This window comes from Platichthys flesus, chromosome 16, assembly GCF_949316205.1.
Source record: "Platichthys flesus chromosome 16, fPlaFle2.1, whole genome shotgun sequence".
Classification (NCBI taxonomy): Eukaryota; Metazoa; Chordata; class Actinopteri; order Pleuronectiformes; family Pleuronectidae; genus Platichthys; species Platichthys flesus.
Genome location: NC_084960.1, coordinates 13,989,202 through 14,004,160, shown reverse-complemented (window position 1 = coordinate 14,004,160; position 14,959 = coordinate 13,989,202). Strand labels below are relative to the sequence as shown.

The window sequence follows — 14,959 nt, the reverse complement described above, 5'->3', positions numbered from 1 at the left end:
CATTAAAATGGAGGAGCTTGCATTTGAATGTGTAGGTCTTATAATTAGCTGATACGAATGAGTTTTTACATTTGAAGTCCCTACCTCCAGTATATGTGTAATTTATTTTTCATCGCCGCCTGAACATTCCCATAATAACACGTGTGCTGTCTTGTAAACCAGAGTGATGCACTGGGTCAAAGTAACTCCACCTCCTCTCCAGCCACGTCTCGGCAGCGGTCTTTGTTTAGCTCCGTTTGAGTCCAACCCTGACTGAGGAGGAGCGATAAAAGTTCACAACACAGACCGAACCTTCAACAATGGCGAGTCTGCTGAACCCTCTCAGGAGATGGAGTGCCAACCCTCATCTTCCCTCCTTTTAGACGCCTCTAATCGCCATGTGCACCGGAGTCATTAGCGTCCGCGATCCCCCTTCTGCTCTCCTGCTCGCTTCCTCCTTCCTTCCTTTCAGGGGCTCACAATGAAGTCATTTGCATCCCTCCAGGTTGCTACGATACTCTGCCCCCCTAACTTGAAATGTTTTGCCTTTTTGCTTTGAAGGTTGATTTCGAGAGGAAAACAGGGGAAGAAAAGAGACACATACGTGTGTGTGGTGCTGAATTTGTTGTGTTACTAAAGTTGCAGTTACTCAATCGTTATTCTTTAATTGGTGATATTTTAAAAGTTTTCTTTACCCTAAACCCTGCCTTTTGTTTGTGTGCACGGACGTCTTCGTCTATGTGGCCCTAATGAGGCTGTTAGTTGATATTGCCATATGTGCATGAACACATCAGAGAGCCCCGAGGCAAAGACTATTCTTTCCCACTCACTCATTACGGTTTGCTTTTTAGCTGCGTCTGCAACGGGCGGCCAACAAACAGAGGGCGAAATGGACAAATTCCTGAAGTGATGGTGCAGATTAATGCGCTGAGCACCGGGAGGCTTCGTTAGATGCTGATGCACACTCAACTGCCCAGGCTTCCTGAGGATTCTCCCCCATCAGACGGCACCATTTGTGTTTTACTGTTGAGTTAATTTCACTGCGTGCTCTCAGACAGTGGAATCACAGATGAGGGTTCGAATGAGCATGATAGAGAGCCGTCACCTCATGTTTCAGATGGATCGTTCCAACAGGGGAAGGGGGGGGGGGGGGGGGGGGGGCGATGTGGTCGGGGACAGGAGGCATAAATTAAGTCGTACCACAAACCCTCAAGCCTTATTACTGTGCATCAGCGTTTCACAGAGTTTCTGTCTGCCTCCACCTCCTCTGGGATGTGTCTGGCCTTTGAGGATGCTCGACTGTCGGCTGGCGGGGGGGGGGGGGGGGGGGCGCTCCCCTCCCACCTCAGTCACCTCTGCTTGGCGGTGGCTCCTGTGCGGCGCTGCAGCTCGGCTTAGGGCTAATTAGCCCCTGGGAAATAAAGACAGAAATCCACTTTTCACAATGAGAGATGGCCGGTGCTAAATCAGGCTAATGCTAATACTCGACTTGGAGGTTTCGTGAGGGGTGTTTTATGCCCGTCCTTGGCACGGAGTGGGGGGGGGGGGGGGGGGGGGGGGGCAGCAGCTTGCCAGGCGTGATGGTTTTTAGGGGTTCCTGCCAGGTTGGGCTCCTCTCCCTCCTGCCCCATCCATCTCGCCCTGCCTCTGTCTGAAATTCAATTGACCTTTTGTTCCACCTCACAGTGAATGGGCGCGGGCCAGCTCGACCAATAGCCAAGCCAGAACACTCATACCTCTTTATTTGATCTGTCCTGCCGAGCCCAGTGCTTTCATTACCTACCCAAACACACACCGCTCACCCTCTCTCCTCCTCCTCCTCCTCTCCTCCACCGCTACATCAGCTTTTTATCTTTTTCACCCCCTTTCTTGTCCTGCTCTTCCTCCTCCTCATGTTTTGGTGATTGGCTTTTGTTTGCTCCTGCTCAGCTTGTTTTTGAACACAGCCCGTTTTCTCCTCTCCTTTCCCTCTGAGGACTTTTTTCAGACTTTGCAAAAGTGCTGAGGTGGCCTCCCTGTCGCTCTGGGCAGAGCAGCTCTGCGTTGCTGTGCTGTGAAGAGACCCTGTCGTGCACATGACCTGCCAATCATCTCGATCTTTGGGGGTTGACAAATTAATCCCGGCGGCCTCGTTCCAGCCACTAATTACTTCTTCAGTCAAACGAGCACCATTGTCTCAACTTTCCTTCATCCGACGTCTCTCGCCCCTCATCCGGATTCGGTGTTCATACGGTGCTCGCTCCTCTCATCCTCGCGTGCTTCTGCACCTTGCCATCGCTCCAGCATCAAAGTCATTAAATCCTTTCTGTCCCCTCTCCACCCCCACATGCTCCGTCTCTTTTCTTCTCCTGCTCCAACCTCGGTACGGGCCTGCTGCACTGTGATACAGACTAAAGACCAAATTCAGCTCTCACAGCATCTCATGTGTGACCGCTACCAATCAGAGCCCTGCTGTCGTACAGTGAGGGCTTTGCGGACGGTTGGACTCGGCGTCGGTGTGATTGGGCCTTTTTTGGAAGTGTTGGTGTATAAGAGTGTATGTGTGTGTGTGTGTGTGTGTGTGTGTGTAGCCCTTCTTCACACCACTGGAAAAAAGTAGCAATCCTGTATTTATGGATGAAGACGGGATTATAAATTCCTGTAAATGTCACTCACGGTGAAGAATAATGAAAAATATTCTCATTACGTTACATTAAACATAATTGTAGTATATACTGTATATTAATAAAAGTAAAGAATCAAACATTATCAGAGTTTTTGTAAAACTGACTTTAGGATTTTGCAAAGTTTAAAAGTAACATCTTTTGATTCTCATGCAATAAGAGTGCAAACATTTGATAAGTGGGTCCCTCTATGGTTTGTACCTTGTGGTCTTTGCCAGATGCACGTGGATGTACAAGCACCAAGCTGTCGGTAACACTGTGCAGCAATTTTGTGGTGGTGGTTACAGTCAAAATTGCAGGTCATGTGACGCACAGGGGGGCGGCTAGTTCAAGTTTTCCTGTAACTAATCTTTAAGGTAGGATCTGCTTTCAAAAACAATAAAACTAAATTGCATGATTACAGTTCTCATTACCACAGTTTAAGGTCCCATTTCAATTAAAAAGGTGAGAGTTCAGCGTCGGTGCAAACGCTCTATGCCCCAAAAATGCAGACGAATGTAAAACCTTTTAACGCTGCATTTGGTGAACAAGTTTCATTACCACACACAATCCAGGATAATACACACCTTGAGCAAGGGCACCATAGATTGCATTTTCCAGCGGGTGCGTATTGGCACTGGTATCGGCAGCACAATAACAGGAGAAAAGAAATAGACTGCAAGCCAACTCACAAACAAAGCATGTTTGAAAACATTGCTAAACTGAAAGGACACTCGGAGTGCAAACCTCTGCCAAGGCCCAGCAGTCTCCTTGTGAAGCCACATTTAAACTCTCTAGGTCTGGATTTGTGTTTGGCTCTGCACCGAAAATTGTACACACGCACACATATCAGTCCCCTCAACACGTTGTTAATCCTTTATGGCAAAGGAGCATTTTTGTGGGGAACGAAATATATAAAAATGACACATTTTCTCTCACACAAAAACCATCAAACTTGAATAATAAGCCAGGGATGCTGCGACATGAGGCCTGTTGCATTGTTCTGATTGGAGAGGGAGCAGGCCACCACGGACAGCCAGCTGAGTAATTGGGGGGGGGGGGGGGGGGGGGGGGGTGCTTCGGGCCACATGCAGCTATTGTGATCGTCTCATTCCGTCATTAACAAAGAGAACGTAGTGGTGCTAAAACAGGCTGCAGCTCCATTGTGCAGACTCCATTTACCCTGGCCGACAATGGCGCACAGAGCTTTAACAGGCCGACTGCCTGTCGTGTGTCAGGTCACGTACGAAGCTTGAACAAATATCATCTGTTATTATCAGAATCTGTTTGTGCGACCGCAAGGGATTAACATCTGCGAAATATGTTTCCCGGACCCATTTCTATGAACTGCGAGCGAATCTGTCACCAAACCTGTGAGTTTTTAATTTATGCGTTCAGGGGGCTGTTGCTATCGAGAGAAGAGTTCAGGTCAGCGGCGGTTACCAGGCGAGGCAGGACGCCCACAGCCACGTTTCCCGGAGAGCCCAGATATTTTTTACAAGCCTCCTAATGAGAGCTGCAAGAGAGCAGGAGTCGTGTAACCGAGCGGCTTGTGAAAGTACAGAGGCGCCACTCTGCCTTCAAAATTTGATCAAGGTATAGAAATGAAAAGTGTGTGTGTGTGAACGGAAAGTGTGCGAGTGCCGGTGAATGTCATCTCATCCGGAGGAGAAAAAAAAGTATTTAAAGCAAGAGCCATTTGCAAGATAGAGACAGGAAGAGGGATGAGTCGAGAGAATTAAGGGGCTCAACCTTTAGTTTGGCCTTTGCGCCGACATTCTCTGGCGCTCCGAGATGATTATGGATCGTGTGCTTAAGTCCTCCGGTCCTCAACCCACTGTCACTCACTTTCGAGTGTGCGTGTAACACCTGGACATCCCTGGAACACCCCGAGACCAAGAATCCTCAACACGTGCGCACAACTGTTGACATGCGCCCTCATTTGCATGTGCAGAGTGTGAACAGGCACGTTGGAGCCGCTGCATGGGCAAGTGTGCATCACGGCTTTAATCTGGGTTTATCCGTGTATGGATGGCGTTTTGATCCCCTTCCAGTTTGTTTTCCTGTATGGTTGAGCTCCTTGGATTAAGAGCCACGATGACTGATGTCGTATGTTTCTGTGTGTCCGCAGGTTCCTCTTATTACGACAACGTGAGGCCGCTGGCGTATCCCGACTCAGATGCGGTCCTCATCTGTTTCGACATCAGCCGCCCGGAGACTTTGGACAGTGTCATAAAAAAGGTCAGTGTTTTGTGTTTTTTCCCCCCCGCTCCTCCCCTCCACACTTTGGTTCTGCATTTAATATCTCCTGCGACGCCGGAGTACCAACCAGAAAAAAATAAACTGTGTTCCCCCCCGATCAGCTTCTTGTACCGCTGTGGCAGCAGATTGCATTTCCACGGCTCGACAATTGAGCAAATCAGCACAGAGTTCAGAGCCTCCCCGTTCCTTTATCTCATCAAAATGTCCATGGGCACTTGACCCGCGTCCCCCAAAGGAATGGAAAGGTCAGACTGAAGAATGAGACGAGAGGCTTTGCTGCCGGGTGGGTTCGAGAGGAATATCAGATACGCAAATTAGCAGTCGTATCAAAGAGCCGACGCAAAGCCGGTTCAAGAGTTCTAGAAATCCCTGCTCTGTAGACATTTAAAATTCAAAACCGGAGTATCATGCAGAGCAGTTGGCCAGATGGTGAAAGTGAACATTGGTGAGGAGGCCTACTCTATGCTGAGATTTCTGGAGTTGAGATTGAGTGGTGGTTAAGTGTAGGCGGGGCCGAGGTTGGGGTCATGTTTTTACAGCCAGTGGCAGACTTTGTGCCACACACTGTGAAACACCTAATGCACATGCTGAGACTACCCGGCTTAATTGGTGGTGTCTGCGCGCACGTGTTTCATGTAGAGCAGGCCGGTGCCAGTTAGTGGTCTGTCGTCTTGAATCCATGTGTGTGCGCTCGCCTTTGAACTGCGCTCTCTGTGGCCCTAGGACCGTTCCCACGTCTGGCCTGTTGACGTGTTTAGTGGTCTGAGGAGAGCTGCTGTAATGCCCGTGCAGACTTTGTAGATCTAACCCGAGACACCTTTTTTTTTGAACCCGCAAATATCTCTCAAGCCTCAGTGCACTTTGTCAACAGGGGGAAGCAGAGCTGGTGTCAAGCTTTTGGTTTTCCCATGAATCCCTTGGCAGGGGGTTGCCGTGACCCCTGACCTGGAGCTGTCGCCCTGGTAATCTCTGGAACCCAGGGGCACATGGAAACCTGTTGCACAATCACCATCCCAAATTAGACTCTTGACCTCTGGAAACAAGCAGGTTACCGGAGGGTCTCTGGATGACAGCTGGGGGAGGAGTCAGGGTTCAACCATCGAAGCTTTTGATTGGATGTTATTGGCAGAATAGGGATTGTCCTGAAAGGTCCAACATTGTTTTCTCCGTGAAAGATGAATGGTCCCCCCCCGCACTCTGCACACGGCATGCAGAGTATTCCTAGGCTGGCAGCGGCTGCTGTGTATTTGTGTCGCGGGCAGAAGAGACCACTTTGTTGTTTCAGAAGAGACATTTAATCTCAGGGCGACTTTAGAAGGAAGACGACTGCTCGACCTTTTCTGTAGAGATCCTGAAATAGATCTGTTTGTCTGGAGGAAAATATAAAGCACTTAAGGTCGTGCAGAAACCTAAACCAAGCCTGCATGAATCATCAGTGAAACAGTGAATTGCGCATTATCAAAAACCATTATGTGCCTTTAATAAATTATTGTCGAGCAAAAATGATTAATTAGTGGTCATTTTATAGAAAATATATCGACAACTACTTTTATTTTCAATCATATTCAACATTTCCTTTTTCAGAAGACTTGACTTATGTGAAAGTAAAATCAATATATTTTGGTTCTAGAGTTCAGACAAAAAAATGAAAGTGACGACATCACAGTGCACTTTAGGAACTAATGTGGATGTTTGACAACTTTCTGACATACTGACCAAACAATGATATTGAGAGTAAGAATTAATTAAAATTCTATTTATGACTCTACTTCAACTGTACATATTTAGCAATTACCATATTATTAGTCGAAACATTTTCTTTGAGATTAATGATTTTGTCTAATTAACTGTCAAAAAACCCAACATTTGAAATTGACAATGCATAAAACAAATGTTGGACATATTCTTAATTTTTTTTTTTGAAAGTTAGAAAGGCAGTCAGTAGAATGCATATCTCCGCAAGGCCCTTCACTCCCCTTAAATTCAGTCAAGCTGCACCATATTTCACACACTCATGGATATCAGTTCCCTAAATGTGCCTGACTTATTTCATCAAGATCAGATCCATGAATTCCGGAAAGTTGGTGCATATGTCAATAAATTTCTTTCTGCGACCAGTTCCATATTTGGCCAAATCCCTGATGTGTTTCTGTGTGTCCTCCACAGTGGCAAGGCGAGACCCAGGAGTTTTGTCCCAATGCCAAAGTGGTGCTGGTGGGCTGCAAACTGGACATGAGGACGGACGTCAACACCCTGAGGGAACTCTCCAAGCAGCGGCTCATCCCCGTCACCCACGAACAGGTGAGCACAGGCAACATGATGGATAAAGGTGGAGGAGAAGAGGGGGAGAAACTGGTATAAATGATGAGGGAAGGAGTTTGGAGGTTGCCCTATAGGAAGAAAGACGGACTTGAAAACAACCAGACATGCAGAAAAGACATTAGAAAGCACGCCAGCGATATAATCTGTGAGTCCCCCTCCCCCCTTCTAGGATCAGCAGTGGCATTTCACTCTTGTGGAGTCCCGTAGGAGGGAAGTAAGAGACGAGGCTCAGAATAAGAGCTGTGTGAAACCCCTCAGGGACATGTTGCTGGGGTTGGCATTTTGACTGAAATCTGCTGACAACGGCTGTAAGGTTGCTCATGGCGAGGGGCCGCGGAGGAGGAGGAGGCGGTTAGTGGAGTTTAGGGACACATTTCCCCCCCACCCCCCCCCCCCCCCCGAAATGAAATATTCATGCAGATTTAGTTTCTTTTTCGAAACGCAGGGATGAATAGAAAAAACGGACGTTGATAAACGAGCGAGCCCTTTTTATCGCAGGCCGCCGTGACCTCTAAGCCAAGAGGGGATGGGGGTGGGGGAGGGAAGAGGGAGGGGATGATAAACTGTTCTGTAAATGTGTGAATTTTTAATCAGCTTTCACCGTGTTCATTTTGTGCTCTCCCGTGTCGGACATACAAAAAGTGGACACAAAAAGCCCTCGGAACAAAGGAGCCCCCCCCCCCGCTGTCTGAGATGTAAATGAAAGAGCGCGCTGGAGGCTAAAAACACGCAGCCTCGGAAAAATCAGCATCTGAAAAACAGAGTTCATGTAAATAAGTTACATAAACAAAAGATGGAGCAGGCGAGACACTTAGGCGATGTAAAATAGCGAGGGCCATTGGTGTCGAGGCCGGCATCACGCTATCTCTCCGCTCTTCCTCAGTCGCTCTTTTTGTCTGGTGCAGTTAATGTGTGTGCCTGAAACGTATCCGGAAAAATGTGTGTCGGCACAGCGGACGCCAAAGTTTTCCACAATGAACCCTCTGCCGCTCTAGTCCTATAGGGCCGTGTTGTTATCCTGCTGTTGATCTTAAATTGAATTCCGACACAGCCGAGGAGTCGGCAGCGAGGAGTGACCACTGGGTGAACTCCAGACGGTTTCCGCGCTAATCTGCCCGGAGATCCGATCGAAGCTTCTCTGCTTCTCGTGCCAATCTCCACCTTGGCCGTGGTTCCGCCTAATGAGGAAGTCCGCGCGTCTCGTACATGGATGTGGCCGCGACGAAAGACCAAGCCCGTCCACTGCAGATGAAAAGATCCCTCTGTGGCGGAGAGATGTTTTAAGGTCGTTGTTAGGGAAACGTTTCATCGGTTGATTTGTGCCTGAACGTGCGTTTATCAGTGCGATCATGAAACAGGAGATTAAGGGAAGAGGGAGGCCGAGGGATTTGAAAATTAAATTTGTCTCTGATTTGATTTCAAGCAAACAATTTACAGTCTCAATTAACTGGGCATATTGTGACATTACTCAGGGGAACACTTAATGCTGGAGGAGTTCCGTTATGGGTTTAGCCTCTTCTCTCTAAATAGCTGCACAGCCCATGTCAAAACTGGCTCTCCGGCCCACTCTGTTACCACAGACCAAGGAGTGAGAGCATCTGCATTATTCATGCCTCGGATGGATGGGGGCTTCATTTGTCTCCAGACATGTTTGGATCATTGACATTCAGTCTACGGTCCCGATCCGCATCTTTGTCTCTGGACGGCTGCCTCTTTCTGGGACATTTAGTCTTTTTACTGTGGAGATATAGTGCCTGCTTGTGCCAAGGTGGTGTGAGAGATGGGGGGGGGGGGGGGGGGTTTCTTTGTGAAGAGCTCAAACAGCAGTGGTGTCGAAAAACGTCCACTAAAGGATCTGAGGACACAACATAATTCGTTTAGGGCCTAAAGAGGTGCATTGTGTTGAATTTGGTGTCATTTGGAAATGTGATACCTTCAATATTAATTGACTTTAAATTAACTTTGCGCTCTGTTGCTGCTACCACTGGGACTCATCAACAAAAGTGACTGATTCTCCAGTTTGGGGTTCGACGTAACTGAGTGGAGCTTTTTCTGAACCTTGAATAAACAGGTGAACCGCTCTTTGTGCGGCAGCGGGGGTGCTGCTTCACGGGTTCTGTGCACTGAGTCCTGCAGCAGGTCTTTCCAGCTCATATACTGTCGGCCACTTTCACAGTTTCAGGGAGAAAGGCTGCAATCAGCATCACCACAGGTCAAACAAACAGCTTATTCCAATCAGACGGGTTTAGAGCACTAGAGAAAAAGCAGCAACTGAAAACCACTGAAAGGAGAAAAACGGGGAAGAAAACGGCTAAAAGATGAAAAAGCAGTAAAAGTGATGCTGATGTTTGGCTCATTAAAAGGTTTGATGCGCTCGTGTCTTTCCCTTTTCATCTTTCCCTCGCTTGCTCGCTTACGAATAATCTCACTCTCTCCGTCCTCTGTGTCGTAGGGAAGCACGATAGGTCGACAGATGGGGGCGGTGGCCTACGTGGAGTGCACCTCCAAGGTTTCGGAGAACAGCGTCCGGGACGTGTTCCACATCACCACGCTGGCGTCGGTGCAGCGGACGCACAAGCCGCAGCTCAAACGCAGCAGTTCCCGCCGGGGCTTGAAGCGAGTGTCTCAGCTCCCCCTGCCGCCGCTGCCGGGTCGGACTGAGCAGATCGACCAGGCCCCGACCATCAGGAAGGACCGAGCCAAGAGCTGCGTGCTCATGTAGAGACCCATTCTTCTAAATATATATATGTATATACCTAAACACAGAAATATATATAAGAGGAAGTCTATTTATTGTTTTTTGTTTTGTTTTTTTTCCTCATGTTTTCATTTCTTTGCACTGCAGAGTGGTGGGGATAAAAGAAACACTGCGCTGTGAAAACTAAATGCTTTTTGGATTATCTCATTTTTTTTTGCCTGTGTGCATATTTTCTAAGCTGTTTACATATTTGTGTTGTTTTGAGATGATGGCAAATTGGACTAACTCTCCGGACGCGTGGAAGCTGTGACAGCGGAAGTGTCGTCTCGTCCTGGGTATTAAAGAGGAACTCATTTCCTGAAACGGCTCAAGTGAAAGGACGGTGCTGCGGCGGAGCGGGGGGGGGTGAGGAGAGCGACCTGAGAGAGGAGCCACGGTGAAGACGGACGGACGTCTGTGGATGAAAACTTTCAAAGACAATGTCGCTGAGCGCACATGAGGACTAAATGTCCAGCTTCGGTCTGTAGTTGCCTCCTGTCGCCATATCTGAGAGGGAAACTTGTATGTACAGTCTTGCTGAAAAGGGATTAGGTGAAACGATGAGTCAAACCAAACATTAGGAGCTGGAAATGAGATTTTGTGACACTGATGGAAGTTCTGTGAAGTTGTGTGTGTGTGTGTGTGTGAGAGAGAGCGTTACAACCACAAGTGCATTTTAAGAGTAAAGAAAAATGCCACAGCCAATCTGATGTTATTTTGCTCATTTTAACACCATTTCTCTCAACGACTCCAACTTGTGTCAGTTTCACTGAAGTTAATGCTGTTGTCACTATTTCAAAGTTGTTTCTTTGTGGAAAAATAAAGTGAGAAAATGTTAGGGCTATTTTGTTGTACTTTCACTAAACTCTGAAATAAAGCAGCAGCTTGACCCTACAGGAGGACAACGGCTTAGTTTCCTTCATATGTATTTTGATTGGTTGGTTGGTTGGTTTAGTTTTTCTGAAGGATTATGCAAAAAACTCCAGAACATTGAAAATTGGTGGAATGATAAGACATTGGCCTACAAGGAAACCACAAACTTTCTAAGTGGACCCCGACAGAGGATTATTCTTTTCACATTCACAGCATGAGATAGGACATTTTCACTGATTTACCAGGAAATCATTTATGGATCTTAATGAAACACAAAAAATGTCAATTTTCAATTGGGTACAGATAAAAATCAGAATCTGGATCTCTTGAATATAAATGTGGTTTCTTACGGGGTCTGTTTAACCTTGGCGGAGGTATGTGCTCTACTGAGTCCCATTCTAAATGTTTCCTAACTGCTACAACCTTTGTTCACTTTTCACCCAAGATTATATAAAAACCACTGAACACATTTTCACAAAAAGGACACATTTCATCTTGGTGCAGATCTAATTAAAGAGGCGGATTCCAGAAATATTATTTATTTTTCTTTAACATTGCGACATAGGTGTTCACATTAACAGATTTCTTGATGAATTTGATGAAAAAAGAACTCAGATATGTTTCAGGGACCAATTATCACGAGTGTCAGCCTGTAAATAATAAGGCTCCACTTCCTGTGTTAGTGCCGTCTCTGTGCTCTCCTGCAGCCTGAGCAATGAGTCAGTCTGTCGAGGTAATGTGCACATACCTTGCAGACCTCTGTGCCGGCAAAAACTAAATTGAACTGCAATGCAGCAGGACCCGAGCACTGAATCCTTTTTTTTCTTTTAAGTGACCGACTCCAAACTATTTCAGGGACTTCAACTCGATTCAGTGCGACAGATGACGTGACAGGCGAGCTCTTACATCGACAGGGAGCAATTTTGGTGTCCGGCTGGTCCATGGACTTTTTATTCTTCTTCTGGACCCCAGGAACACAGTTTCTCTTACGCAGCAGGACGTTCTGTCTGGAGTGGGTTTGCATTTTGCAAGCTGCTGCTTCCTGACAGGATTTAGGTGGAGGTGAGCGTGGACAGGCCCGTCCACTGTGAGTCGAAATCACTCTGGCAGCAACTGAAAGCTTTACCTCTGTAACTGTCAGTGTTGTCTGACAACTTAACTGGTGTTAAATCCCAGCTGGACAGCCAGGATAGATGTGGAGAGAAACAGGCGAGCAGAAGAAACTGAAGGGGAAGCGACAGAGGGTGTGTGAGGGGAAGAACTGAAGGAATGATAAACCAGTAATATGTATTTCAAACATCAAAACCTCCTGGAGCTTGTCTCCTCACGTAGGATGGGAGATGGATTCACAGCTGTAACAATAGTTTCACAATGTCGTCAGGGCAAAGAATGCATCTAATTGTCCGAAGAACGAATAGGAAAATAAAAATATAAAATATAAATAAAATCACTGGAAAGAAATCAGCGGCAGGATAGAAAAGAAAAACCATTTCAGCATCACAAACTTTTTTGGGGCTTTCTCAAGTATTGGTCCATTTCTTCAGAGATACTTGTTTTCATCATCGCGCTTCATGAAACAATCGGATTCGACGACCTGGGAAGGAAACATCAATCTGCTGAACTGCTCAGCTCATGCCGTGAGTGGCCAGGGTTCATGGGTAGGTTGGCTACAAAGAGTAAGAAGGGAAAAAGGTCAGAAATCTTTGATGAAGACGATTTCTGGCGTGGATCTGGACAAAACCCAGAATCGGAAATTTCTTTTTCCATTTCTTTTTGTTCGACATTTTCACCACACAGAGGAATGTTAGCCTTTTACAGAGGGTTGCATTCTACTGTTAATATATTGTAACTGCCAGCGTAAGACCATCGAGTGACTGTCCACCAGAATGTGACAGAATCACATTCAATTAAAAACTGAATTATATATTATCACATTAAATATATAACTGGCACTGGATTGTTTCCAATCTAAGGCATGAGGTAAAATAAGGTAGACTCATAAGGATAGAAAGAGCAACCCATATGGAGTTAATAACACTGACGCTTCCAAAAATGATATTACAAATGGGCTACATAGGCTACACAATAGTATTCTCTATAATCAAGAAGTGTAAATGTCTCCAAACTGCAAACACAGAGACATGCCTTTATTATCAGGGACATAAAGTTCAGTGTGTGTGCAAGTGAGGATCCAGATAAGCACCTGCAGATGTATGTAAAGTAGCTTCTGGCGGATGATCGCTTTTTGGCAAAACACCAGTTATTAAACCCACAAGGAAGTGTTTGATAATTTAAAGAGAGATTTTTAGTGGCGTTTCCCAAAGAGTAAAAAGAGAAGTATTCATTTTTCTAGGATGGACTCATTAGTCACAGAGGAGCGGTAGAGAGGTGTTGCCCAGATCAGGAAATGAGCAGTGGAAATGAGGGCGTCGGGGGCACCAGGCTCCTACAGTTCAGACTGATGCTTAACAGGATTAGTGTTGCGGTGCAAATGCTTGTGTGTGATGGCATCATCTCCATTGCACTGCCCCGCATCTCCCCATCAGCCTGCATAACCGTCAAATAAAGCAAGTCATCCAGACGCTGCAGCCAGACGCGTGTGCATCTTGCCAAGACGAAGACCAATCGGCTGCTGCTTTGTTTGTGAAATTCAACCCACATCTGAGTTTATCTGGACGATCTAGTCCCACTTAGAGGCAGGTTTATTACGGCAGGATGTCCTCAAATTCAGCAATGTGATCAGCCATTTGCCCTTTACCTCTGAGACGCCAGGGGGATTAGTGCCTTCGCAGGTCCACGCTCCGTCTCTGCATTCTTGACTTTCCCTTCTCCGGCTCTGACCGACACAGAGAGCCCAGTCATCTCAGCTCCGGAGCAACCCAGAGGTGACGTCACGTGCACAGGAAGTCCACCATCACGGAGCGCTCTTTGGCAAATTACTACAATTTGCAGATGGGGTTGTGTCCTCAGAAATGGCAGAGCGACAGAGAGAGGGCAGAGAGCGATAGAGAGAGAGAGAGAGAGAAAGAAAGTGATTGACACACCCAGACACACGGAGGACGGGTGATGGAGAGCGAGAGAGACAGTACTTGGCCCGTCTGCTGACAAAAGGCCACAGAGCAGTCACAAATTAAATACAGTCATGAGAGGATTCGTAATGAGAGGCAGTATGCCACACACACACAAACACACACACAAACACACACACACACACACGAAACTGGCAGAGATTACGGCATTGACGCTCACAAGAAAATGCCTTCAAAGGCATATTAATCTGACGACCTCGCCCAAGTTACCGCTTAAGATTTTCAACTTTATTGTTTCCCGCTTCCCAGTAGATAAACTCGACAAAGTAGAGTCCAGCCTGGTCCCCTCCCTTTTGTTGGTTAGCAGTGAACCACAGGCTATGGAGATTGATTAGCCCACGGTTTAGTGCTTTCTGCCGTAGTTAAAATGTGTGACCGAGTTGATCGAGTGTGTGTGTGTGTGTGTGTGTGTGTGTATGTGTGTGTGCACGCGTCTGTACTCGCCTACATCTTTATCTGTATTTGTCTCTGTGACTGAGGTTACATCTGGGACCAACATCTCAAAAGTAGAACAGGGGAGGATTTGACTAAAGGGAGAAGTTATTGATATTGTAGAAGGTGAGTTTTTCCATCATGTGTTCTCAGATGGATGCACACACATTTCCCTGAGGGATTAGAGGTTGTGTGACTGGGCTGTGCGACGGGGAAGCGGTGGGGGTGGTGGGGGGCTGATGTGGGGGGGCTGACGTGTGGGGGGCTGATAAGACGTAAAAGATGGAGAGGTTTGGCAGCGATATTCAGAATCCACTGCTCGAGTCTTTAAATTGGAGTCCACAGACTGATTCATATCTTGGAGGGCTTCCATGGAAAATAAACCAGCTTTTATCTGTGATTGAGGTGAACAATTCGGAGGATTTATTGTGTGTTGCAAAGCTGGAGCCGGTCTGAGCTGTTGTTTTCTTTAAACTGGGCTTAGTTAATTGTTTTAATGCTTTACTAACATTATGTCTTTCATGCTCTGAAAATGGCAGCCACGATCAGAGCCGGAGCAGAGCCATTTTCTTACGTCATCAAGTCACGTCTCTCCTCGACTTGAAGACATTTTCCATCGAGGT

The 14,959-nt window shown here is 46.7% G+C and overlaps 1 protein-coding gene across 1 annotated transcript in view; it reads left to right on the top strand.

Annotated features, from left to right (window-relative positions):
* The window catches only part of rnd2 (Rho family GTPase 2), a 29,184-nt gene extending 18,348 nt beyond the window's left edge, over window positions 1-10,836 (top strand). Inside the window, exons 3-6 of the mRNA XM_062408345.1 lie at window positions 4,753-4,862; window positions 7,050-7,184; window positions 9,658-9,923; window positions 10,169-10,836. Coding sequence (XP_062264329.1) covers window positions 4,753-4,862; window positions 7,050-7,184; window positions 9,658-9,923; window positions 10,169-10,172 — 515 coding nt within the window. The 3' untranslated portion in view covers window positions 10,173-10,836. The remainder of the gene's footprint in view (window positions 1-4,752; window positions 4,863-7,049; window positions 7,185-9,657; window positions 9,924-10,168) is intronic.
* The last annotated feature ends 4,123 nt before the right edge of the window (window positions 10,837-14,959 follow it).